General features: G+C 31.1%; 1 protein-coding gene across 1 annotated transcript; it reads right to left on the bottom strand.

Annotated features, from left to right (window-relative positions):
* On the bottom strand, nt 1–22,843 carry LOC111698227 (uncharacterized). The gene is made up of 9 exons (XM_023468511.1): nt 22,776–22,843; nt 18,535–18,915; nt 18,103–18,218; nt 16,203–16,233; nt 10,687–10,751; nt 10,217–10,274; nt 9,556–9,611; nt 1,397–1,442; nt 1–1,092 (listed from the first exon to the last, which is right to left on the bottom strand). The coding sequence occupies exons 1-9, from the start codon at nt 22,830–22,832 to the stop codon at nt 1,021–1,023; spliced, it is 882 nt and encodes a 293-aa protein (XP_023324279.1). The 5' UTR covers nt 22,833–22,843; the 3' UTR covers nt 1–1,020.
* Nucleotides 22,844–24,445: the final 1,602 nt, after the last annotated feature.

The raw sequence follows: 24,445 nt of genomic DNA, 5'->3' as shown, positions 1-24,445 counted from the left end.
TTTCGTTTCAAAATTAAAAAAAAACGTTTTAAAATAGAACGAAAGATAATTTTCCAGAATCTATTCTATCTATATTCTTTTAAAAGAAATTTCTGAATTTACAGAGTACCCCAATAAACATAGGAATTATGTGCCGACTTCTACGTCGTCTTTGTTCCATGCTGCATTATTTCATTAACAAAATTAATGTAGAATCTCACTTTAAAAAAAACTATTCTCAAAACTACTAGTCTCGGGATTTTCAAAATGTGGTTTGTTATATTGGAATATTTAAAAAATTGACAAAGATATTGAGTAAATTCGGCCAGATTCCATTTATGAAATACTATCCAAATATATAATTTATGAAATACTATCCAAATAGATTCCAATTTATGAAATACTATCCAAATAGATGCCAATTTATGAAATACTATCCAAATAGATTCCAATTTATGAAATACTATCCAAATAGATTCCAATTTAAGAAATACTATCCAAATAGATTCAAATTTATGAAATACTATCCAAATAGATTCCAATTTATGAAATACTATCCAAATAGATTCCAATTTATGAAATACTATCCAAATAGATTCCAATTTATGAAATAACATCCAAATATATTCCGTTTTATGAAATACTATCCAAATAAATTCCAATTTATGAAATACTATCCAAATAGATGCCAATTTATGAAATACTATCCAAATAGATTCCAATTTATGAAATACTATCCAAATAGATTCCAATTTATGAAATACTATCCAAATAGATTCCAATTTATCAAATACTACCCAAATAGATTCCAATTTATGAAATACTATCCAAATAGATTCCAATTTATGAAATACTATCCAAATTGTTCAAATTTTAAGCATTTTCCATCCTGTCAATACTGAGGACACTAAGTTGTGGACCACTTTTTAAAAATTTCATAATTTTAAACTCAATTTTTGTCAATTATTAACATCTTTAAATTAAAGACGATTTGATTCCCATGTTTCTTGGGACACCTTGTAATATAATAATTATTGCTCTTTATTGCTCAGGTGTAGGATAGTCGTTTGATATGAACCCGGGGTTATGATTTATATAACCCGCCCCTGTTTTCTGAAATAGAAATAAATTAATTTTTGGTTGAAAGGTTTTTTTTAGATGCTTTTTTATTAAAGACAGCTTCAATCAAGAAGCAAATTAACAAAGTTAGGAGTTATTTCAAAATTTTCTATTCAATAGAATTTTAGGATAAAACAGGATTTTTTATGTTTAGTTTTTTATGTTTTAATTTTATGCTCTGTTCCACTTTATACAATGGCTTCTTTTATGATAAAAATACAATTCATTGTTGTTGAGAAAAGATAAAAAGAAAAATTAATTACATTTTTGTTTGGTTCCCACGCATTAAATTGAATACCTGTAAATTACTGAGTCCCATGCTGACTAAGATACTGTTGGATCCCCTGAACAAAATTATTTTTCCAATAATTATAATAAAAATATATATTGGACAAATTTTGTGTTTCATTTAATAAAAAACCTTTTTTAATCTAAGTTTGAATTAGCTAAGATTAATGCAAATTATTATTTTTTGGTAAAGTTAACAAGTTGTTAACTCTAGCACAAAAAATTAATTGAAAAATGTATCGCACCGGATAAACCATATGCCTGAGTATGCCTCTTAGCACTCTGCTTCTGAAATTATGAACAAAGCAGGCAGTCGGGAATCATAACGCTTTTAAACTATTATTAATAAATTTGGCTCTTTTAGCTTAAATTTTTATCCCCTCCCCGCCTTTCCACAAAAAATGGAATACTTAAAAACATGAAAGTATTTTGGTGGAGTTTAGGTCTGGACTTAACCCTGCAGCTCTTGTATAGCTGAAGCCGTATTTACACTTTACAGTTACACGCTTGAACTTCAGTCGGCAGTAACACCGGTTTGATTATTTCTCAACCAGTAAAACCAGCATTTATCCTTTGTGTTTGATTGTATACTGATGTTTCCAAACTAATTAAGGTATTATTTTATCATAAAATCAAAACAAATCTCTTAACTGTTAAGATCAAAAAAAAAATTGCTAGTTATACTTAAATGCAATATTACATTTTTGATTAAGTATTGATCAGATTAAGGGTTTAACCCTATCCCGGCTGGGCTTTTTTTGTCTATGATTTTGCCCTTAGAGTTGAGATAGAGGAGTGTGATACATGTCCTTAGTCCAAATTTTCAAGGCCTGTTCATTTAAAAAAATAGACCTCTAACTTTAATGTTTAGGGTGCAAGGGAGGATTTTTAAAAAGTTCATTTTTTCATATAAAATTATTTTTATATTTGACAAATATTAACATGTGACACATGTTATTACATTCATTTTCAATGGCTTTTTAAATATATAAATTTTAACCCTGCAGCTTAATTAATTAAAAGTAAAAACAGTAAAAAGCATTTCTGATTTTTTTAAACACCAACCCGCCATTTGACTGTCATTCACAGAAATTTATAATAATAATGTTCAAAAAGTTAAGAAGTTTAAGCGTTCTAATGGAAGCTGTTTCTTATAGTTATTTAGAAAAACCCACAGGAGGGGGTGGAACCTCTCCCCCCTCCAGCCGTGATAGGGTAAAGGGCACTGTTATAAATCTGGGATTGTTAACTTTCCCTTTAAAATCTGATTAAATTCTAGATGAGTTTGTTATGAATGAATCCCGAGCAGCTGCTGCCTACCTTGTCAACAAGAATGGACAGCAGCTGCTGCCTACCTTGTCAACAAGTATGGACAGCAGCTGCTGCCTACCTTGTCAACAAGTATGGACAGCACCTGCTGCCTACCTTGTCAACAAGTATAGACAGCAGCTGCTGCCTACCTTGTCAACAAGTATGGACAGCAGCTGCTGCCTACCTTGTCAACAAGTATGGACAGCAGCTGCTGCCTACCTTGTCAACAAGTATGGACAGCAGCTGCTGCCTACCTTGTCAACAAGTATAGACAGCAGCTGCTGCCTACCTTGTCAACAAGTATAGACAGCAGCTGCTGCCTACCTTGTCAACAAGTATGGACAGGATGATTCACATTATCCAAAGGTAAAGGAATTCAGTCTTTACAAGATGAATGGGAAAATTGTATTTTTTAGGATCCCCAGACTAGGTGCAGGGTAGACCAGCGCCTGTACTTTGATATGGGAGTTTTCTATAAGGTAAATAAAATCCCTTTTTTAAGGGAATTAGGGTTTCAAAATTATTCCAGATCAATTTGGTTTCATAAAGAAAACTAAGGGCGAAACCTTTTTAAACAAATAAATCTAACTCCTAGATGCTGCAAATAGAGGTGGGCACGTTCTGACTTTTTTTTCAAGCCGTTCGTTAGTTAAAACTATTAAAAATATAATTTAGGCAGCCATTTATTGTTTTAACTAAAAAAGTAACGTTTGTTATGGTTTTGAAGTTTTTATTCGTTTTTTCACTGAACGACCAATCGTTCATTAAAATTGGTTTTCAATGAAAAACTAAATTAATTTCTAAAGTTCGTTTAAAAAATCGTTTGGTTCAGTAAAAATCGATAGTTTTTACAAAAGGTTGTTCGAAAAAATCGTTCGTTCAGTTAAAGAATTATCGATTTTCAAGTTTGATGAATGATCGAGTTTTAAAACAGTTACTTAATGGTTTCTCTGAACAATCCAATCTCAAAACCAAGCCCAGAAAACATTTCCGTGGTCTCACAATTTCCCTGATTAAAATTTTAGGCAAATCGGTCCAGGGGTTCATGATTTATGATCGGATATACAAACTGACAAACAGAGATTACCATTTGTATACATGTATAGATAACTTATTTAGGCATTTGAAGATATTGCCTACCCTGTAATGATGCCTGACAGGGGTTTGCCAGCCCCAGGAGAGAAGCAACATGCAAGGATGAAGGAGGTAAATGAGTTTTAATGAGCTTGCCCTCTAGAATTTCCATAGAAGGGGTAGGTTTCATTTGGTGTACTGTCCCTTGCCAGGTATAATCCGTATATGTACTGTACAGCTCGCTCAATAGCTGGTTAGATGTCGGCCCGGTTCTTGAAAATGAATCGGACAGTGTTGCCAGCTTTAAACAAATAATAGACATTAAACTAAGCTACAGTGATAACCAGAAAACTCTGGAATAGGAAGACGACGTTTACGCTCAATTAATGCCTTAAAATTGTCCAATGAACATGATACGAAGTAATTGTGCAGTAAAAACATACCAATTTTGCTTTAACAGTAATTTAACCAATTTAAAGTAAAACTTTTTGCTTTGTAACAGCAAATACACTTGAGGATTGCTTTAATATCGTTTTTCTATTCCAGAGTTTTCTGGTTATCACTGTAGAGGATAGGTCAAATTGGCTTTTTACGATAGACTAGGTACTGTAAAAAGTTTGGCACAGGATAGGGTATACAAGCAGTTGGTCCGGTTCGAATTCAAATTGACCCTAGTCCAGTGTCCACTGCTATAGATGTAAATAAATGTAGGTCCAAGATAAAGTTTCATTTTCACAGATAATTATTTTTAAATTAAGAATCAAGACCTTCAGGTCACTTTTTTAATTAAAAGGTTCTGGGTTGGTTGACCAGCTTTGTGTCTGATGGCAAGTTTGCTGCCGGCACTACTCAGATAACCCTGGCAGATATATCCCTGGTTGCGACCTACTCTACCATCAAGGCTACAGGGGTAGGTCAACTCAGAAAATATCTATATAAAATTTTTTGAAACTAATATATAATGGAGCACGTTTTTCTCTCGTTGAGCAAATTCTAATTGTTTACGCTAAACACTGCAAACTAGGTCGAGGAGAAGGTCAAATTAATGCGAATTTACAGGTACAACTTTGTGACCTCGAAGCTATTCTAGCTTTTATTTTACGCAAAAGTATGAGAACAACCAATTTTATCGGTCACGTCAAGTTTAAAGTTAATATAGTTGAGAACGTAGATTAAATATACGTAGAAATGAAGGCAGATAACAATACTTGTGAATTTCCTACTAATGGCGGCAGGAGAAGAAAAAAATAGATGAAATTGGATTTGTCTCTTTTCCCCTTTTCTAAGCGCGGCAAATAAGAGTTGTCTGTTACACGTTATTTAAAGGGACTGTAAAGGAAAAATGAAAGGGGGTATAGGCTGAAAGCTAATCGCTTTAGCTCTCGAGCGCTACCCATGAAAGTTATATCTGATGTTCCTATCTCGAGAAACTGATTTACAACTTTATCAAATTTATGCGAACATTAATATATATACAATTTTGTATAAAAGTAGTGGGTTTAAAAAGATCAAATTCAGCAAATATGCAACCAATCTGAAAACGAAGATATCCCAGAGAAAGCTAATTGTAACTTAGGTTTACTCCAATTCTAATTTTATTTTTGTTATTTCTATTTCTTATAGATTTAATTCATAATATTATTTATACGTCCGTATTGCTTGACCAGAAATTCCACCAATGGCAGTGCAGTAAAGTGGTTACGTGATACAGGCGGAGACACGTGACCAGTATACTGCTCTGCCATTTGTGATAGTTCTGGTCACGTGATTTAAGTTTAAGATTTTCTAAATGTTACATATATGAACTTTCGTAAAATTTTAACACAGTTTTATATCAATTTCTCGAGACAGGAACATCAGATAAAACTTTCATGGGTCGCGATCAAGAGCTAAAGTGATTAGCTTTCAGCCTATACCCCCTTTCATTTTTCCTTTACAGTCCCTTTAAGCAGACTTTTGCATGCCTTCATAGCCATGTATGTTTAATTTATGGATGGGAACTAATGCTTTTCTGATGAAAATATCTTTAATATTTCGCATTTCGCAGACTTTTTATCACATATTTAAGGTTCATTTTCACGCGTCTCTTGCGATTTTTCACAGATATTTTGTTGACAAAGATTTCAAAAACTTGTTGCTAGGCTGTTGATTTGTCCGAGTATACTGTAGTGGATACCTGGTTTACCAAGTGTATTAGTCTCATACCAAACTACGAAAAGGTGAAAAATCATATTTATGAAATTTTAACGTAATCGGGAAAAAAATCTTAAATGCTCTAGAAGTAATAATTGTTTGCCTAATCTAGACAAATTTATAAAACTAGGCTTTTCAGGCGCTTCGCGTCCATCTTCTATTTCAACTTTTAATTCTGGCTCTATCTGTCTGTGAGCATCTTCTCCTTGTACAATATAAAACAATAACAACGGTAATAATATTTTTTCTCGAATTTTCAAAATTAACAAAAATCAAAAACTTTTGGACACAAACTTTTGTAATTTTGAACATCCACAAACCTTCCCTAAGGTTATTTGAGGTTCCACACAAAATTGTGGCCCAATCGGTTCAGCCGTTTTGACGTTTATTGGATATAAATAGACAAACACCCAGATCGCAAAGTATATTTATAGAAGATGCTTTACTTTTAAAAATTTTAGACTTAGTTATCATCCCGCATTCACAACAGTACTCTGAAACCCGTAATGTAAATAACAATGATGGAATAGTTCTTATTTTCTAACAATAAAATTGATAATGATGTGCGGTTGCACAGACAAGCTAGAAAAAAAGTATATTACACTTCTGATATTGTTTACTGTTGTGATTCACTAATGGCATTGTTTTCTTGTTAAATTATGATAATAATAATTATATATTTCAAAGTAGATTAAAACTTTTTTCAACTTATTTCTGAAAAAAATGCATGATTAGCTATTCTAAATTAGGCGAATGGAGCGGGAGCTACCTTTTTTGGAGACTATTATAAGGCCAAGCTTACATGAAAAATTGGAAAATATAGAGCGGAGAACGTGAAATCTTTTATCAATAAAGTGTATTTTTATTTCTATTCTAGTAAATTCGAATTTCTTAATAAAGCTTTAAACACTGTTGTTAAGTTTCAGTTTTAGTCTTTGTTCACATTATTTGAAAACAAGTTCTTATTAATCTTTTTCTTTTAAGAGCTCCTTAATTCTACCAAAAAAAAACACTGAGATTACACTTTAGATTTTTACAAAACCGGGTTTTTGAACCGTATACGTGGATTTAAGCGTGTTCATACTTTTTTGTAAATTCAGGACCAACGGATATAATAATAAATTTAACCTCCCGGCCCAACCCCTTCCACGTACTCAACCTCCCTAAGACAAGTACTTGTACATTTGTGTAGCCCTAGACAATAACACATGAAATAAAACTCAACGATTTTTGCGCGAAAGCTAGCAACATTTGAATCACTGTGGAATAGTCAGCTGTCGCTAATATCTATTTCTGTATGATTTCCCACAAAAAACTGGGTTTTTAAAGATTTAGAATCATAAATGGAAATCTTTGAGTTATTTGATCTAAATTTTTTCTTATTACATAGTGAAGTCTAAAGTTTTTATCAAAAATGTAATTTTACCTTAAAGGGAGTGACCGGCAATGTATGGTAGTTGAACTGAGAATTTAGTATTCTATTGTAGAGAATTTTTTTAAGGATTCATTTTAGACATATAAACGTTTTAATGATGTATAAATTACTGGCTTTGAGCGCAAAGTCGACGTTTAAAATCATTTATTAGGGTGTTTACGTTTTGAGAATCAATTTCTTAAAATTATTAAATAACGACGACAAAAAATGTAAAAAAAGTTCCTCAGCAATTAGATGTTAAGGAACATATTTCTCAATTGAAATTTTCTCAATAAATCAATGTTAGAATCAGATATTTCTTTTTCATCATTTTTCTTTGCGAATTTGTTCGCAGATTTCTTCAAATTCTTTAAATATCGTCTTTTCAATAACAATTCCAAGAAATCTACAGAAAATGTTTGTAAACAAGGAGACATCACAGAAACCAATACCTGAATAAGATTACTTATTTTCGATGTTAATAGTTAATCAATTCTCAAAATCATCTCTCTCAAAAATGAACAGTCTATGAGGATTTTAAATATTGAATTTGCGCTGTTGCTGAACAAATATGCACCGTAAAAACGTATCATAGGTCTCAAATGATTCCTAAAGAATGTATCCACATTCCACAATACTACGTTCTCACCTCATCTACCATACATCGCTGGTCACTCCATTTACTTGAAAACTGAAGACTGTTTTACATTAAAAAAAGTTTGTTTAGTTTTGATTTTTAATTTATATTTAAATTGTCATCATTTCATGATGTGGCCATTATAGCTGAACGAACACGTTGTTAATTTACTTTTGTTAATGGTAATATGGTAATACACATAACTGAATGTTATGGAGTTGTGCGTTAAAGGGAGTGTATGCCTAATTTCAAGTGACCCTCCAAATGTAAAGTGGTGTATCCGCGATTCACATCATATCTTTTAAACCTTGGACTGATCAAGGATCCTTTTTCAATTAATATGTTACTACGTAATATTAATATTATTTTCTGGACGTCGCAGAAAATAATTATTTATGTATATATATTCGAATATTCAAAATAAGTATTTATGTATATATATTCGAATATTCAAAAACCACATTGGATATCCAAAGTTTTGGATTTTATAGGAAAATATGTAGTCAGCTATGTTGACTTTACACTGTACGCTAGCGTACATAGCGGCAGTTTAAACATTAAACACAATTTTAGAGATAAACTTATAAAGTTCTTTATTGTTAATTAGTTTAATGGGTACCATTGTGAGTTGGGCCATCCTCTTTGCATCGAGGACCACTTCAAATTACGCTTTCAGTCCCTTTAACTTTTCAAGACTTTAAAGTTTTTTGGGATTTTAATTCCGAACAATGTTTTTTTTCTAGTTTAACCGTAAGATTTCAAATAATAGTTTTTCTTAAAAACCTAATTATTTTTATTTTCCATTATTAGTTTTTTAATTAACTTTTTTTCTGGTTTCCTAATGAGTGAAAGAGAAGCGATGCTTTTTCGTTCCTTCCCGGAATTAGCCGTTACATGTTACTTATTTAATTTTACCAATTAAATGTGTTCACTTTGCCATTGAACACATTTTGAAATGATAAATGTAAATATATAAAATTGAATGAATTAATTAAAAGTTTAAATGAATTCAAAACATGGGAAACAAAGTTGATTAAATACAATTGTTAGTTTTAAAATTGTCACATATTGGTCACATTGTCACGAATTTAGTAACACACGTAAACTGAAAAAAATAAAAGAAAAAACTAACAATGTATTCGTTGCAAACACCGGAAATTGCGAACAATTTGATAAAAAATATAAAGGTGTTAATAATTTCCAAATAAATAAAAAACAGGAAATATTGTATCTCAAAGCTAAAACTGTTAAATTATAAAAAGATAAAAAAGTTGTGTTCAAGAATGTTAACAATTGTTGTTCGTCAAAACTGAAATAAAGCCTGGTTTTAATTATTTTGTTAAACGCTTTGTCTGATTAAGTATGAAATAGACATCAATATTTATAATCGATAATAGAAAAAAATCCGAATCAAACAATAGTAGACGAAAACATCTTCCACATTGTCAAATAGAGGTTTCAAGGGTACCGTTGTGAATCTTTGGCGGAAAAGTTATTTGAAATTACGCTAACCGTCTCTTTAGCTTAACAAATTGTATACCTTAAAGAGGGTTCTTGGTTCACATTTCCTTCTGGCGAGGAATCGATTAAAAAAGCCTAAAAAGGAAAAACATTTTAACTCTAGTTTTTCAAAATGTAAGAAAGCCTAAAAAGAAAAACATTTGAACAATTTTTTTTCAAAATGCAAAAAAAAATTTCCTGAACGAACGAATTGAAAAAAATAAACCTAAGTTTACTGTTATAAATGTATTTCTATCACTTAAAAACTCATTCAGCTCGATAAAATATAAAGAAAAATATGATTTCTTTTCAATTTTGCTTCCATTATTTGTTTTTAGACTTTTTCCTTTTTTGTGATAATATATAGCAACCAATAAAAGGAAAGTTTAAAACATAACTTTTAGAACAAAAGTTTTTGATAAACAGTTATGGAATCTGTGTATATTGAAATTGCAAAATTTCATTTTTCAAAATTCGTCTTTACAAAATTTAACTCGTTTTCTAGTCATTGTCTAGCATACTTTCAGATAAATTTTATCTTTATAAAAAATTCAAGAAAGTTTAGACTCCTTCCTGGTTTTGTTCCCCAAGTTCTTGTTCTGTCAATTTTCAATTCAATTTGTTGAAACCATATGACAGTTGCAAAAATAAGAAAATTGAGAAAAAAATTCCAAATCTAATTTCAAAAATAATATTTTTACCTTGGCACACACTAATCCAGCAGTAAAGATTGTGAGAAGAACAAACGTTATATAAACTCTACATAAACTGGTTTAAAATATATGGGCGTAGTGTGAATCTATGTTAGAAAGTCAGAGGAGAACATTTTTTTTTGGAAAAAGCCTGGAAATAAAAACTTTGGTAAAAGTCCCATTTTTCTGAAGTTCTAGGACAAAATGTCACTGGAAAAAAAATTCTGAGTTTTAGATTCTTAGGAAACTTTTTTTCAGTGATTTTTTAATATTTTAATATTAAATATTTTAAATATTAATACCTATTGATTTTACAATAGAGTTTATAGAGTGTAGACTGTAGATTACACACTGTACAATGTAGATACGTACAATATGCAGTGCACAGTTGTATTGCAGCCAATTAGATTGTTTTCCTTTCTAATTACATTATATTTTAATGCTTCTGATATATTGTCATAAAAGTAATTAACCGTTTCCTTATATCAGATTCACACTGTGTTTTGTTTTTTCTTCTTTCTTCCTCCTCTTCTTCTTCTTTAGCCTACACAAGTTTTATGATAATCGACGACTGAGATATCCTGATTTGTTTTACTGAAAATTGAGTACCGGGAAACTTGAGTGCATAGTTTACAGTTTAAATTGTACATTGTAATTGGAGAAGGCATATTCACATAGGAATAAAATATTATAAAAAAGAAATAAAAAACTGTTTGACAAGACAGAAGAAGTATAAGTCAAATAAATTTAAAAATACTTTCAAAGTCTAAATATTTATTATTTGCTAATACATTTAAATATCATATCGGAGTTTAGTTATAAAGTTCAGCTACTGTTTTAGACTCTTGATAGGTCTAGTGCTAGATTTTCTTTTTTGAGAGGATTGAAATCCTGTAAAACTTGAACATGAGTTTCCAGCTACTAAGGAACATGTACTAAAGGAGTTGTATCATGTGTATGAGGTTCTTGGTCCAGAGGCAACTGTTACTTTTGAAGGTTCAGAACCAGAGAAAAGAGAATCCGGAGTTCTGTTGTGAGAAGAACCTGCTCTCAAGAATTTTGACTTGGCATAAGATTTGTGTGAAGTTCCAGAATCAAGGGAACCTTTTCCAATCCCCCCCCCCCCAAAAAAAAACAGAAGTTCCAGATTTAGATGAATTCATAGCCTTGGTTCCAGTCATAAAGGAACCAGCAACAGACCTCTGTGTGACCTCTGCATATGAAGGTTTTTGTAGTCCACCCTTAAGGAACACTTTAAAGTTTCTTTAAAGTTGTTGGCTTCTCATTTCATTTTCCGCCATCTTCTTGGTTCCGTTTGGTGGTTAGAGATCAGGAACCTTTGGTTTTGGAGAAGGAGAAAAACTGCTCTTTTTCACTTGACCATAGGTTCACTCTAACAGAAACTCCAGAACTAACAATATCTTTGTAAATTTCAACCAATCGGTATGTGATATCCATGATTATGGGTCAAGGTTTAACGACAAATCAGCTGAACTGGTGCCAGCGCGGAGGGGCCACCAGTAAGATAGGAAACAATTAGAACCCCCATGAGAGAGGGGAGAGGTAAATTGACAAGGTGTTGTCAGCTTGAGAGCAGGGCTCGGGGTGGAACTGGAGAATACAATACTGCTACGACTTTGTGACGTCCTAACAGCTCCAGTTTTGATTTGACGCTCAAGTATGAGAACAGCAAATTAATTTACTCATTTTATAAATTCAAAATATTCTTCTTTTGTAGGAGGTGTTATGAACTATACACATAAATTTCATATGGTGCACTGTCCCTTTTGCCTTGTATAATCTGTATTTGTACTGTACAGTTTGCTCTAGCTGAGCCCAAAACTTAAGACAGAGTATCGTTAGTGAAACCAGTTTTAAAACCCGGGTTTCACGAATGGGGTTAGGCACTTTTGTGATTATCAATTTTTTTGTAATGACATATTATTTCTTCAGGTTTTTTTATATTATCCATTTTTTCGAATCTCTAAAATCAAAATCTACACAAAAGTAAAGACCCCAAAAAGGAAACTCGGGAGTTTTGTTCAACGATACTCTTTTAAATTTCGGCCTCTGGTTAACAGTCAGGAGGGGTTTGGCCGGTACTTAAACCTGATTTTTATGGGAATAGAATGTTTCAGGTTCATAAAGGTTTGGATAAATTTTATTTTCTAGATTTTCTTTATATAGATTATTTTCATCATAATTTACTGATTGAAGTAGATCTAATGAACAAGAGATTTCATTTCTTTTTATTTTTTCTACAGACAGACATGCTAAATATCACTCCCCACTAAACCCCACTTTTCTTTCGGTCAGTATACAGCAGATCCTTACAGTACGCAACGAAAGCTCTTAGTTCATGTTTGTTCTTTTTTATTCAACTACAAAACACGAGACAATACAAAAAGAAATCACAATTTACTTTGGACCCGCCTAACCAAAGTAGATTGTATTAATTGGTTGGCCAATTATAAGCCAACGAGAATTTTAGATAAATACATGGGTGTGCACTGTACAGTGTAAATTCTAAACATAATAATGATGATAAATTAGGAAAAAGGTAGAGAGGTGATGAGGAATTATAAGGGAAAGGGAGGGTACTCAGCAGCGGTAGGGTTGGAACAGAGTCAGACATATGTTTTTAAACTACGGGGTAAAGAAGATAGTAAAGACTAAGTTTATCCACATGACACACAGTTTTTTTGATGCAGATATAACTTGAATAGTTATCTAAATAGATCTTGGTGACTTTTCTTTTCAACGATTTTGCAGATTTAGTTTTGTTAAGCTCTAATCGAATTCCATATTCTGCAGTGGACCTCTAAGAAATAAGATAAATCCTATGTAATTTTTTTAAGATTTTGAAAGAGCTAATCAATACAAACATTTTGAGATATATCAGCACTTTTTCCTTAACTAAAACAGCATCTAATTATATAACTTATAAATATGGGTATTTTTCCAAAATATTTTAAGCATGTTTCTATTTAAAGCGCTGATGTTAATGAAACATTACTGTGCAAATATGCGAATTGCGGAAAAAGTTGCCAAAGGTTAAAGTGCTGACATATCGCAAAATGTTCGTAGCTCTTTCAGGGGGACTACATCTGGCTTGTATTTGAAGACAATCATCATTATTACAATATATATAATTATATACAGGGTGAGTCAAAAAAGTATGATTAGCGGCGCCTGGTGCAAAATTGTACTCTCCTGTATGGTATTTTTAATATTTTTTGAAAATTTTTAATTTTTTTTTGGTATTCCAATGGCTAAAAAAAATCCGCGAACCTTTTTTCTCTCAAAATCAAAAGTTCAGTAAGGCAAAAATGTGTATAAATTATTTCTATCAAAATCTTAATTTTAAAAAGATTGAATAACAGAATCACAGAAAATTCGCAATTTTCAGTTTTGGTTAATTTTTAAGGAAAAGTTATTTAAATTCTCTAGATCCTTTCTTCTAAAGTTTTAAATATACGCTATTCAGTTAAAACCTGAAGAACCATTGAAAAACAAATTTTCCTTAAAAATTAGGATAGAACTGAATATTGCAAATTTTCTTATTACAAGAATTTAGACGATCTGATTGTTAAATTAAATCTTTTGCCTTGAATACATTCTTTTAGTGACAGTTATGAAAAATCAGTACAGTTGTCTCTGAAAGCTCATCCTTTGTGGGACACCCTGTACTTGTTTAAAAACTTATTCTGTGAACTAATCTTTTTAAAAGGTACAGGTTTATAAAGAGAAATTTTTCATTAAAAATAAATATAGATTATAATTTATGTTAAGTGCATCCAAAGTCTGATCTTTCTACAGCATTATCCCTGGGTTTACATTTTTAATATTTACTAACTCCACAATTTAGAATTTGCCATTTTTATTTTTTTAACGGGGAAGAAATTTTGCCTGAGCTGAAGTATTTTCTTTAAACACGACAAAGGTTGGTAAGTTTATTAAGTTTTACATCGGATAAATATTTCAGTTTATAATTTAATTTTATTTTATTTAGTTTTACATCGTATAAATATTTCAATTTATAATCTAATTTAAGTTTATTAAGTTTTACAACGGATAAATATTTCAATTTATTATCTAATTTAAGTTTATTTAGTTTTACATCGGATAAATATTTCAATTTATAATCTAATTTAAGCTTATTTAGTTTTACATCGGATAAGAATTTCAATTTATAATCTAATTTAAGATTATTAAGTTTTACATCGGATAAATATTTTAATTTATAATTTAATTCAAGCTTATTTAGTTTTAAATCGGATACATATTTCCATTTATTATCTAATTTAAGTTTATTTAGTTTTACATTGGATAAATATTTCAATTTATAATCTAATTTAAGTTTATTTAGTTTTACATCGGATAAATATTTCAATTTATAATTTAATTTAAGCTTATTTAGTTTTACATCGGATACATATTTCAATTTTTAATCTAATTTAAGTTTATTTAGTTTTACATCGGATACATATTTCAATTTATAATCTAATTTAAGTTTATTTAGTTTTACATCGGATAAATATTTCAATTTATTATCTAATTTAAGTTTATTTAGTTTTACATCGGATAAATATTTCAATTTATAATCTAATTTAAGATTATTTAGTTTTACATCGGATAAATATTTCAATTTATCAATAATGTAAAAGATATTTTCGATTTTTAGGTTTGAAAGTGTTTAATTCTGATAACTCATATATGTTTTCTTGCAGTAAAAAGTCTCAATTTTGTAGAGAAATGACCTATGTGAATCAGATTCCAATCTAGTTATTTGAAGTTACGAACACAGTCCTTTTTAAATCATAAATATCCAACTAGAATTTCGAGAAACCTTGAAACAATGGAATTATTGTTTGCTTCTATCTATTCTAATTAATCTGAGAATTGTCTAATAAATCTTTAAAGGTGTAAAATGTATAAGTGAAATGGCACGTGATCTCGATATCCACAGTGGAAACTTATCTATTTGAGGATAAACGCTCTCTGCAAGGTAAGATAGTAAAAATGAATCAGATTAATCCAGCAGTCTTCCACTATAGTTTCAGAAGAAATAAATATTTCCATTTACTGTTATAACGCCCATATAAGGATTCATCTAATAAATGAATAAAAAGATAGATATTACCGCCTATACTATTTCTATTGGTTCAGAATAGACACCAAACACATGGCTAAACCCTGATTGGATCAGGCGCTAATAGACTCGGCATACTAGAGTGCTTCACGCGTAAAATTGACTACGACAAGCTACATCTTGTCTGTATCGGAATATTTTACCCAAAATCCTTCAAAAATTGGAAAGAGACTTTATATCATAAAAGAAAAGTTTTAACTCTGAAAATGTTCTATCAGTTACACATTGGAAAAACTTTCTAATTTGTTAACCCAATGTTTCCACCATGGTATCACCCATGGGGTTCCTAAAATAATTCAGTCAATTTGGTCCAGCCGTATGTCCAGCTATAGCTGACAGTTGTATTATTTATATCACACTATGCACTACTTTACCGATATATGTCTTTTAAAATCCTTCAAACAAAAGAATGATAGATAGATAGAAAGTACCAAAAATCTTCATTTAATTTGTATAGCAATCCGATATACTAGTGTAATGTTCGAGCCTGCCCAACAACAAAGTGTAAGTAACATTTTTTTAATCGACACTAAATAGATTAAAGCAAATGTCCTTGTTATTTCAATTGATCTTTAATTTGAAGAGGGCCATGCCCTAATTGCAACGGTACGTACGTGTCGGTTTCATTGTTTGAAAAGTGTATAATTCTAAAAAATTCGTACTTTTGATTCCGAAGCAGAAATGCGCAAGTCACTGTATGTATAGAATAATAAAACTAGATAATGATTAATTTGTTCAGAGAGGACTGATTAGACTACGCCTTTATTGCCACTGTTGTGAATCTGACATTACAAAAACTTGTTAAAACAGTTAAATTTTGTAGTTTTTGAGTTTTAGCTTTACCTGCATTTTATCCACAGAGTGAGAACTCATCCTGAAGTAAAATATTTTAAAATAATTTTAAAGATGTTTTCCAACTTAAAAAAAAATTTTCTTTAAAAAGTTGCTTGCTGAACTTGCAAGGTTCATTATAAATAATATATACTTTAACAATTTTTTTCATTCAATTTTAATTTTTTTTTAGATTATTACAAAATTGTTCAAATCTTTTTTTATAGTATTCACAGTATACACATTTTTCCCAACTTGGGATTCTTGGGGCCTGTATACAGGAAATCAAACGTATAGAAACAGCTACGTATGGCAACAAGGCGTTTTTTCCGGGAGAACATTTTTTATATTTTGAGAAATTAAACGTTTTTGTAAAACATTTTGGCTTATCATTATCATTATCATAATTTCTTTTTTTTTAACATGCCCTAGACATTAAAGGAGCAAAATAGTTTAATATGTACATTTGTACTGCTCTCTATTGTATTTAAGGTCCCCCAGATTTTATTATGTACTGACAACATAAATGAATGATTATATGGTTATACATAAAATTGCATGTTACTATTTAATAAAATATTTTACAAAAATGCTATCTACAGTTTTATTTTTAGAAAAAAAAAGTTCTTAAAAGTATAAAAAAAAGTTCTCCAGTAATGCTAATATGATTTCATAAAATTCCGTGTTACCATTTAAATAAAAGGATTTATGAAAACTATGTCTACTTTACACTGACTATTTAGTTTCTCAAAAATATATACTGAGAACAATATTAATAAAATCTCTAAATAATAAATATAGATATCTTTATTGTGTGTATTGTATCCCAAATAAAACAATATAACTGTATTAACCAGATTTAATAAAGAAATTGCTATTCTGGGAGAAAATTTCTACATTTTCTACATTTTTCCTTATGAATGAGATAAAGTACTTTTCCCCCCAAATAATTTTGAAAATGGTTGAACAAACTCTGTTCATAAAGCATTCATAATTGAAGAATTGGAACTAATAATTACCGCAGAACGGTTTACAGGGAAAAAGTTTTTGTTCGGTAAAACACTTTTTTGTTAGTAAAAAATTATGTTTTCTAGAGTGAGCACGAAGGCTTGTCCTAAAGAACGTTTTTTGGNTGACTTCCTTTTTATACATGTTCAAAAGTAATAATATTTCTTTTGTATTATTTCAGGGATATGTCGGGTTATGACAATTTCTCGGCCTAACGCTGCGGGTATGTCAGGCTAAGGGACCGAGCACTGCAGCTGGGACCATTAGGGGGCCGGAGCGTAGCGGCCATATGTCCAGCTATATCTTGCAAAGAACGAATTTATATTATACTAGCTAGAGGGCCCGGCGTTCTCGTGAAATAAAATTTAAAAAAGTGTTATCCCTTGGATACCAATAACCATGGGTTCCCTCAAAAATGTTCAGATGATTCGGTCCAGCCGTTTGGACAGCATAGCTAACATATATTTATAATATAAATATTGTATAGGAGCAAAGAGCTTTATTATATAGATATTAATATAATTACAACTTTCCAAGTTGTAATGGTAGATTGTAAACCACTTAAACTCTGAATTATTTACTAGAATGAATAAGTTCGAGTTTTTGAATAATTTATCAGTTGGTTTATCAATTACAGACCCTTTTAAGAACGCAATTAAGATATGAAATCTTAATCATAAATATAAATACAATGAAGATGAATTTCTATTTTTAAACACAAAAACATGTAAACAAAAAGAAGATGTCAATTAACAGCTTCTCTTTATTTACACGTAAACTTCTAATTTGAAAAAAAACCTGGTTAGAAAATCAAAACTTAAAAAGAAAAGTCGTCTTTAATGTAATGATATAAACGCCGACCACCGTATATAATACAGAAAAAAAATAGAGGATACATATTTACCTAATATGATGATCTTTGTTCTTTTTTCCCTTTTTAGGAGGAGCTTTTTTCTTCTCTTTCATCTTTTTCTTTTTTCCATCTTCCTTCCCAGATTTAGTTACAGGGGGGCCCTTATTCTAGACAAAACATATTGTTAAGTTTGAAAAGGTATAGGTAGCTTATTTTGCGAAACGTAGCCGGCTATTTTATACAGTAAACCCCATAAAACTGTGGCATAAGAAAACAAAATTTCAGCAATCGTACTCGAAGCACTGAAATACTTTTTACACCCTTCCCTATATATTAGAGAGACAAATTTTGGCAAAAAAACCTTTTAATTTAGATATTTTTAATCAAAAGTTTCTATAGTGTCAAAAATAATGGTGCTGAAAACACTTGAGATGGGGGGGGGGGAGGCAAAACGCAACATCCCAGCCTTTCAGAGTAAACCACCTGAATTTTCCTCTGGTCCCTTGCTGATGTATTAACTGCTGGTCTTTTATAAATCTTATTGCTGGATGTAGAAGCATTCAAGCCACCGTTAGGGGACGCATTCAAGCCACCGTTAGGAGACGCATTCAAATTCGGAGAAGTCCCCCTGTCCCTCTTGTAACTATTTGTAGAACTGTTTAACTGTGCCGACATTGATCGATGGTTTCCGTTAGTGTTTAGAAACGCTGGACCATATGATGTTGCTTTTTGTCCATTAGCTGTTGTAGCACGACCATTGTGGTAATCTGATGGCGTTGTATCTAGATAAGCGCGGTCTTGACCATAGCTGTAAATAGTGCTGCTTCCCTGATCCCTCTGCAATCCCTCAATTGATATCCGGACCTGAATCAGATTTAAATAGAAAATAAAGGTTTCATTAAGAAGATACAAAGGAATTGAGTCTTTGCCACAAATTCAATTTTGTAATCCTTATTTCTTTGCAACCTGATATTTCAAACTTACATTATTTGATCTAACAGCATTCATAACTTGAAATATTAAAGGTCTACGACATTGGGTTGCAATGATATTTAAATTTGAAAATCAGAGTCTGTGGCAAAAACTCATTTCCTTTGAATTCGTTCTGATCAGTATTGTGTTTTCAGACCAACTGTTAGCGTAATTATTTAGAATACCAATACATGTTGAATTCAATTCGATGCATTCGTATATTGTTGATATTCAATAACATTGTTTATTTTTTATAAGATGTACTTTCAACGACGATTTATTGTCCGCCAGGTGTCTCTCTTCTCTCTAAAGTGAAGCCCTAAATATAGAGAGCAGAGACACCCTAGCGCCCAAATATTTGTCGTTTAAAGTACATATAGAGTGCATCGAATTGAATTCGACATTTATAGGTTGTAATATCTGAAAGATTAATTTCAAATATAATTTAACTATTTACAAATATTAGTGGAATAATGGGACTGTGTGAATTTATATGGACGCTATAGGTTTCTATACCCTCTTTCAATTTTCGCGAACACTCCCTTTATATCTACATCTCACAGACCCTTTAAGCAAACTTCTATGTAAATTTAATCATACTAGCTTGAGAATCCAGCTCTGCCTGGAAATATAAGTGAACCCATGGTTAGAACTTTTAACCTATGCTAAGAACATTCTCGTGGTTTTAATGAGTTCCTCAATCAAGATTTGAGGTAAATCGGTCCAGGGGTTTGTGAGATGAGATCGGACATACAAACAAACAAACTGCATATATATATCTATATATAAATTTGGCTTGTCTGTCTGTTTGTCTGTTTGTTTGTTTGTATCCAATAAACGTCAAAACGGCTGAACCGATCGGGCCCAAATTTTTTGTGGGACATCACGTGACCACAGGGAAGGTTTATGAATGATCAAAATTTCAAATATTTGTCTCCATCAAAATTCGATCTTCATTAGATCTTTGAAAATTTTGAAAATCCACAAAAATTTTTGTGAAAATCCGCGAATTGTGTTTGTTTTACGATGTTCACAAAGAGAAAATGTTCACAATTAATTTAGAAGATGGGTGCGAAGCGCCCTCTAAGGCTAGGCTATATTTAAATTTGGCTTGTCTGTCTGTTTGTCTGTCTGTCTGTTTGTATCCAATAAACGTCAAAACGGCTGAACCGATCGGGCCCAAATTTTTTGTGGGACATCTAGGGACCTCAGGGAAGGTTTATGAATGATCAAAATTTCAAATATTTGTATCCATCAAAATACGATCTCCATTAAATTTTTTAAAATTTTGAAAATCCACGAAATTTTTGGTGAAAATTCACAATTAATTTAGAAGATAGGCGCGAAACGCCCTCTAAGGCTAGTATATATATATATATATATATATATAACTAAAAACATGGGCATGGTTTTTGTCGTTATTGATCTATTTGGATTGCTTTATTCAATAAAACATATTTATTTGCTGCACAGGTGACTGGTTTTACAACTATTGCAACACAATTTGATTCATTTATTATGTTTTTATATTTCAAAGAAACCTTAATTTATTTGGACAAAATTACAGACACATTAACAATCAAAAAATTATTTTGAATTTTGTGTAAGAGTTTTAATGTTCCATTTGGAGCTCATTAGACTTAGAGGTCATTAGACTTAGAGGTCATTAGAAGGTAAGCACTGGAGCTGTTGCTGATACTTTATTGCCTTTCGTTTGATATGCATATAGCCATAATTAAAACCTTTTCTTTTTGTTGAGGTCATTAGAAGTTGTTAGAGGTCATTAAAGGTCATAAGTTTCCAATTTTTTTTATTTATTTGGAAGATTTAAACCAAAAATGAAGGCAGGACCCCCCCCCCCACCATCCCTTTTGATTAAAAAAACGCAACGGCAACGCCGGGCACTTCAGCTAGTATTAAATAATAGAAAAACTAAATATTCTATTGTGAGACCATTTTAATGTTTTATGGGAAATAAACTAAAACTGTCGAATTGTGAAGAATACCTCAAAATGTATTTTAAAAGAAATGTGAGTCTGATTCTTCATTCAAAATCTGTTTATAATTTGAAAACCGGATTATTTTCAATTGTGACTAATCTGTAAAAACGAGTTGCACATCTACTGCAGGAAAACGTATTTGATTTATCAGAATTAAACACTTTTAACCCTCGTAAAACGACAGTATATTCTACATAATTAATCAGAAACAGGTTTCAAGGGTACCGTTGTTAATCGGGCTTTGCCATTTTTGCAGGGCAGGTCACTTAAGATCACGCTTACATTAAGTTAAGAAAGAAAATTGAATTGTAACAAATTAGGTTAATTGTTTTTAAATCTGTAAATTGATATGAATTTTGCATAGGTCTGCTGAATAAAATGCTAATTTATATTTATACTAGCTGAATGAAGGGCCCGGCGTTGCCTGTGGAAATTAAAATTGAAAAAAAATTCGAGTTTTTTTAGCCTTAACACCCCCTGGTCACCCATGATGAGTGTCCACTAAAAATTTCAGTTCAATCGGTTCAGCTGTTTGGCCATCTATACACAACATATATATTTACAAATGTCTTGTTTTACTATATAGATTTAGTTTAAAATAAAAAATACTCATATTTGAAGAAAATTGTAAATATTCGAATTCCGTAAAATATGAAAAAAATGTATACTTATACAATACGTTTACATAACAACAGTTATAAAGTTAGATGATCATCATGTGTTTTTATAATTGTATAATAGTGTTCTAATAATTTTAACCTGCAAGGTGTCTCAATAATAATCACTTTTTATTTCCGACAAGTAATAAATTATAAAAAGTGTATTTAAAAAATTGGCGGAGTTACAGTTTACAGATATTTTAACAATTTTAATTTTAATTATAAAATTGGAATCTGGACAAAATTCCTTACATCTTAATCAGATTTTGAAGGTACAAGAAGGGCAAACTACATTTTAAAACGCCCAGGAATGGAGATTGTCAATTGTTTTAATCACAGACTACACAGACTGCTTATCTCCTTTTACAGGGTGGGCTACGTACGCCTAAGTTGACCCGGCACGACATGCTAAGTTTTTACAATAGGATTTTAAAGAGTGCAATCTCATGGCCATTTGATGAATATAATATCCATTCAGGGGTTAAGTTTTACAACTTTTAAGGAAATACTCCAGTTTTAAACATGAAACATAACATTTATGAATTCAGTCTTTTTTTTGAAGATTTTGTGTTTTGTATCCAAAGGCCTTAAATATCCCTGAATACAGATGTTTGCTGATTGGTCGTGTACAGTACTTGTACTGACTGACACAATAGAACATGCTGTGGAAAATATCGCATATTTTAGCTGATAATCGATCTTTGTAACTCTCTTATCTCTGGTTTTAACCCAGAAATACTTCTAAAAATGCGTACTTACCCTGAATATCAATAGCCTGCACTTGACTATGTTATTTATTAAAAAAGCACGATTTGCTTAGAATTGAATACTTTGCATGCAGCTTTAAACTTGCATAAACTTTTTGAATTAAATTCGTTTTTCTTTGTAAGCGAGTACTCAGCGTTGTACGTTTTGTTCCTCTTTACAAAGCTAGACAAAGGAATTGAGTCTTTATCTAAGGTCTACGCCATTAGGTTGAAAAGATATAGGGATTAGATAATTGTAGTGTCGCGGCATAAGACTAAATTTTGTTTGTTTCCCAAAAACTTACCAGACTCCTTTACCTTAAAATATATTTTAATAAAGATATGACCTCACTATTGTTTCGTTGGAGTTGAGATTGAATTTGTTTATTGTCATCCTGCAACATCTTATATCTATAACACTTTCAATTCTAAATTAAAATATATATATACTAGGCTTTTAGGGCGCTTAGCGCCCATCTTCTATTTAAGCCTATCCCTGCTGGGGTACTTGAAAACCAGGATATGCGGGGGGGGGTCAATTTGACCCCCTTTTTATTATTACTAGGCTTTTAGCGCCCATCTTCTATTCAAACTGTGAACATGTTCTTTTTGTTTACATTTTAAAACAAAGAAGAAAAAATTTTGCGGATTTAAAAAAAAAATTCGTGGATTTTCAAGGATTTATTTTTTTTACAAAATTAAAAACCTTTTAAACACATTTATTTTTTATTTTCATCATTCACAAACCTTGGTCACGTGATTTGGGCCCGATCGGTTCAGCCGTTTTGACGTTTATTGGATACAAACAGACAGACAAACACCAAGACAAGCCAAACTTATACATAGATATATATATATAAACAAATGTAGAAAAAATGAAGTATAATTAAACAAAGTGATATCTCAATTTTTTACAGTAATTTTTTAACCATTTATTATCACCACAGAATGCCAAACTTGAGCTAAAGATTTATAAATAAATAAGTTAATGAATAATTAAATGAAGAAATAAATGAATGGCTAAAATTATGCATTAGAAAAAAATTCAACATTAAAGTTTCTTTTGATCCTTTTAATATATGTTCAAAAGAGAATTTTTTTTCATCATTTTGATCAAATAAGATGCTTTAATGTTCACATAAAACCGGAATTTAAAACTATTTAAGGGACTGTAAGCTTAATTTCAGAGTCCCTCAATGCAAAGATGGCAATTCCCGATTAACAACAGTACCCTTAAAGCTTTGTCTGATCAAGTATATGATTTAGACATCAATGCACTTGTTAATTTAAGCTGTTTATTTTCATTTGCGGTTTCTCTGCGAAAGTGACTAGTGGATTTCTTGTTTATAAGTTCTGCAATGGAGAAGCTCACAGAAATAAACACTTTTCAAGTCATAAAACTGAAAAACGACGATATCTCCCACATTTTTGATCAAATTAAGGTTTCAAGAGTACCGTAGTGAATTGGGTATTGCTAACTTTGCATGGAGGGTCACTTGAAATTACGCTTAAGCCTAATTTCCCTACAGTCTCAACCCAAAATGTCTGGGTGGGGGGGGGGGGTGATCTTCAATTACCTTATTGCTACACTAAATTATTACATTTCGTACATATTTGAAAAACCACTTTAACAATCTGCAAACTGTTAAAAACCTAAATGTATATTCAAGAATAAATTAAATCTTCGCGAAAAAAATGTGAACAAAATTGTCGTATGACTTCTAAAGAGCTATAAATTGTTGAAATAGACGTATGTCCGTCTAAACAAAGAAAATTCAAAAAAATTTAATAGCCTCAGACCAATACTTCTTATATGCAACACTGGGGGAGGGGGTCCATGGTACCTCCTCCGAGAATAACAAAACAGGCATTTGTGATTCTTGATACCGTTCTTTCATTTTGAACAAAGTCCTTATTTTTATTATTATTAATTACATGCTTTGTATTATGTATGACTACAATACGTAATATGTCAACTTCAAAAATAAAATGTATTGATTAAACGGGTTGGGGCTGT

This window comes from Eurytemora carolleeae, unplaced genomic scaffold (assembly GCF_000591075.1).
Source record: "Eurytemora carolleeae unplaced genomic scaffold, Eaff_2.0 scaffold319, whole genome shotgun sequence".
NCBI classification, from domain to species: domain Eukaryota; kingdom Metazoa; phylum Arthropoda; class Copepoda; order Calanoida; family Temoridae; genus Eurytemora; species Eurytemora carolleeae.
Note: the sequence above shows the minus strand (reverse complement) of the source record. Positions and strands in the feature narration are given on the sequence as shown.

Bases quoted from the DNA above. Each gene is read 5' to 3' on its own strand.
- LOC111698227 (XM_023468511.1), bottom strand. From the start codon at position 22,832: ATGTTGCAGGATGACAATAAACAAATTCAATCTCAACTCCAACGAAAC. The intron at 16,234-18,102 runs GTAAATATGTAT...ATTTTACTTCAG, and splicing joins AACAAAGATCATCATATTAG to GATGAGTTCTCACTCTGTGG. The intron at 9,612-10,216 runs GTAAAAATATTA...TTTCCTTTTTAG, and splicing joins CTGGATTAGTGTGTGCCAAG to GCTTTTTTAATCGATTCCTC.